We start from the raw sequence: 3,223 nt of genomic DNA, 5'->3' as shown, positions 1-3,223 counted from the left end.
TTTTCAATTGCAAATTGAAATTTTTTTCTTACTGCTACCGTCTTTTTTAGTGTTTCTGTTTTAGTGCTTAGCCTAAATTACAAAGCTGAATCAAATAATCTGTTAGTATTGTGGTTATATTACAAGAATATCGGAGGAGGAACAAGAAGAACGTTCCCTGGACCTCATGTTCTTTGGGTGGCGACCCTTTTGAATGTGTGAGTGAGGGGTGTTCGGAGTGGTTACTTCACTGGTTTTTTATTAGACCCTAAATCAATTTGAGTTCTGCATGATGATGATCACATGAGGTTAGTTTGTTGTCAGTATAGTAGGATTGCAATGGTATAAGAGTTTATTAATTGAATTGTTGCAGATTGTACATTTGAATGGTGAAGATTCGAAGACCATTCCCTACTGTTTCAGACTGAAATCCTACCTGTTGATATAAGAACTTAATCAATGCAATGGACATGCAAAATGATCGGATCAATTTGAGTTTTAATCTTTGTTTGTTTTAGATACTTTAAGTTCCTGGTAATGCAATCTGAATGGATCAAATTGGCATTTAAAATGAGTATCTAACGATGCAACTTCTCTACTGTCTTGCTGTTTAACATGAACCTGCCTGAGAGTATATACTCTCCATCAAATCCATTCATGCTAACTTTTTTATGGTAAATCGGTATAGTTTCGGTCCAAAATCTTCCATTTTCTTACTGTATTGACAATATCAAACTAAAGAAAGCCTCTGATCTTTTTATGGGAACTGAACAACTCATTCCGGCATCATCATATCACCATAAATCAAACAATGTCAAATAACAGAGCTAATGTCAATGTGAAGAAGAATTCCCAGATTTGCGCACAAGACTGGCTTTAGCCCATAATCATCACAAATCGGGTCAGCTGCAGGCAAATGAGTATAATTCTAAATTAATCATAAAGAGAAACCAAAGGATTTTGATTCATAAGTTACACTGATTCAAACTGATCATGATTCATGTAATCAGGTTCTAGAGTACATCAAAACCACACCTAAGTACACTCAGCTATCCTCAAATCGAAACAACAAAATCTCTACGCATACAAATCCTCCGTGAGTTGTGACTAGTAAGGAGCCTCAGAAGCAACAAGAGCAATCAAATGGACAAAGAGGGGTGCTTCCAGCATCTGCTTTGTTGATACCCAACTCTTCTTCTGTATAGATAGCAAGGCCATCGTTTGTTCTCTTTTTTGACCCAGAATTTGGCTCCACAAATGCACCGTCTTCAAAGCCTAAATCTTTCTTCTTCTTTCTCTTAGGCTTGTTGGGTTTTTCACTCGCCTCTTCATTTTTCTTTTTAGCCTTTTCGGCTTCAGCTTTCTTCCTCTTTTTCCCGGCGAATATCTCATCAATCACAGAAGCAGGCTTCTTTGCAGTAGTGGTCTTTTTTGCAGAAGATGTAGGTTTCTCTTCTTCCACAACAGTCTTTTCTACAACACTGTCTTCTTTAACCTCTTTAGGAGGCTTAGATTTACTCTTCTTGCCCATCTTATGGTTCCAAAATCTGCACATTCCATATTACATTACTGAGAATTGACAAAAGCAAATTCGAAAAAGGAAAAGTAGAATGCAAAGCTTCAAACATCAAGACTCAAAAACTGGTTCTACAGAATCAGTTCTGCAAAGCTTGATACAAATATTTGTTGCACTACTAATCCAACAGTAACACGTTAGCACTTACTTCAAGCTTTCAATTCCCACCTCAGTCACCAAATTCCAAACAGACTACAGAAAAATGGTCTGGTAGCCACTGGTGGGCGTTGTCCTACTTTGGTTTTAATGCATTTGTTCTTACAGTGTGAGTAAAGAAGCCCTACACCGACCACAAATCTGGTCCACAACATCCCAACTTAGCAGAAGCCCCCAAAGAAAACTAGTGCTAACAGTCTACTGCTCTTACCAATCAACATGGTCAACAATCAAAATCGCAAACCGAGTACGAATTAGCAATCCAGTACACAAAAGCAATCGAAGATTGAAACCGATTGATTCCAATTCGAATCGATCACAAATGAAACAGTTACCAAACAAAATCAATAACTCACGGATTCTAAAGATCGAGAATGAACAAAAACTAAGCAACGAATCTGGATCAAACATTCAGATCACAGCACGAGACTGATACAAAGTGGCACCAACATAGAAAACAAACCGAGAATTTGAACTCACCCCGATTTGATGAATGGACTCGGTGGGACAGTGAGTCGGTGATCAATCCGAGTCAATAGAAACACAAGTAGAAGAAGAAGAAGCAGAGCGCGGTCACCAAACCCAAATCCCAATAAGCACTTCAGAACCCAATCCCAGCTCAGATTCTCTCACTCTGAAATTGTGGGTTTGGATGAAGAAGAGAGAGATGGAGTCATGGAGTCTACGAGAGAGGCAGAGAGCGGATTGCTGAAAGAAAGAGGCAGAGAGTCATGGATTCCTGAAGCCGCGTCGAAAGGGTTTTAATTTTCAGAAATAACTTAACGGGTTCCAACGGGCCTAACGGGTCTAGCACGGCACGGCCCGTTAATTTACGGGTTTTTGGCGTGCGGGCTTTTCTCAGTCCGGATAAATAATTGGACGGGTTCGTGTGGGCTTTTTTCGTGCGGGTTTGTGGTTTGCGGGTTGAGGGTTTAAATGTCAGGCCTAGTGTCATTCATCGGACCAACTCAGTTTGTAAAAATCAAAGCAACATAATCATATAACAAGTAATTGGTCTCAGCAACCAAACATAACGCAAACCAAAAGCAAGCAGAAGAACACAGAAACTCAATTGAATAACAATCACCCATTTACTCTTGGAGTTTCAATTAGGTGAAGCAAGAATTTATCCAAAGCAAAAGCCCACAATTTCTTACAAAATCCAAACTTTGAGAGCTTCACAAATTGTAAACCAAATCCAAAGGAAGGTTGATAGTGAACGGTGAGAGAGAAAGAGAATTAGGGATTGAAAGAGCTAAACAAATAGTGAACGGTGAGAGAGAAAGAGAATTAGGGATTGAAAGAGCTAACCTTTGGATTGGCAGAATGGCAGTAGATTGCGGACGCGCTTAGGCCACCTCCAATAAGGAGGTCTAGAGGGCCAAATGCTATAATTTAGCCCTTATTTCATCTCCAATAGCAAGTTTTAAAAGGGCCAAAGAGCCATGAAAATGTCATCGGGCTGGTGAGAGGGCTATGTTTAGCCCTTTGACTGGCCTAGTCCAGAATTTG

The 3,223-nt window shown here is 39.7% G+C and overlaps 1 protein-coding gene across 1 annotated transcript; it reads right to left on the bottom strand.

Annotated features, from left to right (window-relative positions):
• Window positions 1-886: 886 nt before the first annotated feature.
• On the bottom strand, window positions 887-2,463 carry LOC112174412 (uncharacterized protein C6G9.01c). The gene is made up of 2 exons (XM_024312184.2): window positions 2,192-2,463; window positions 887-1,526 (listed from the first exon to the last, which is right to left on the bottom strand). Exon 2 carries the CDS (start codon window positions 1,508-1,510, stop codon window positions 1,100-1,102), a length of 411 nt encoding a protein of 136 aa, XP_024167952.1. The 5' UTR covers window positions 1,511-1,526; window positions 2,192-2,463; the 3' UTR covers window positions 887-1,099.
• Window positions 2,464-3,223: the final 760 nt, after the last annotated feature.

Source organism: Rosa chinensis, chromosome 6, assembly GCF_002994745.2.
Source record: "Rosa chinensis cultivar Old Blush chromosome 6, RchiOBHm-V2, whole genome shotgun sequence".
Classification (NCBI taxonomy): domain Eukaryota; kingdom Viridiplantae; phylum Streptophyta; class Magnoliopsida; order Rosales; family Rosaceae; genus Rosa; species Rosa chinensis.
Note: the sequence above shows the minus strand (reverse complement) of the source record. Positions and strands in the feature narration are given on the sequence as shown.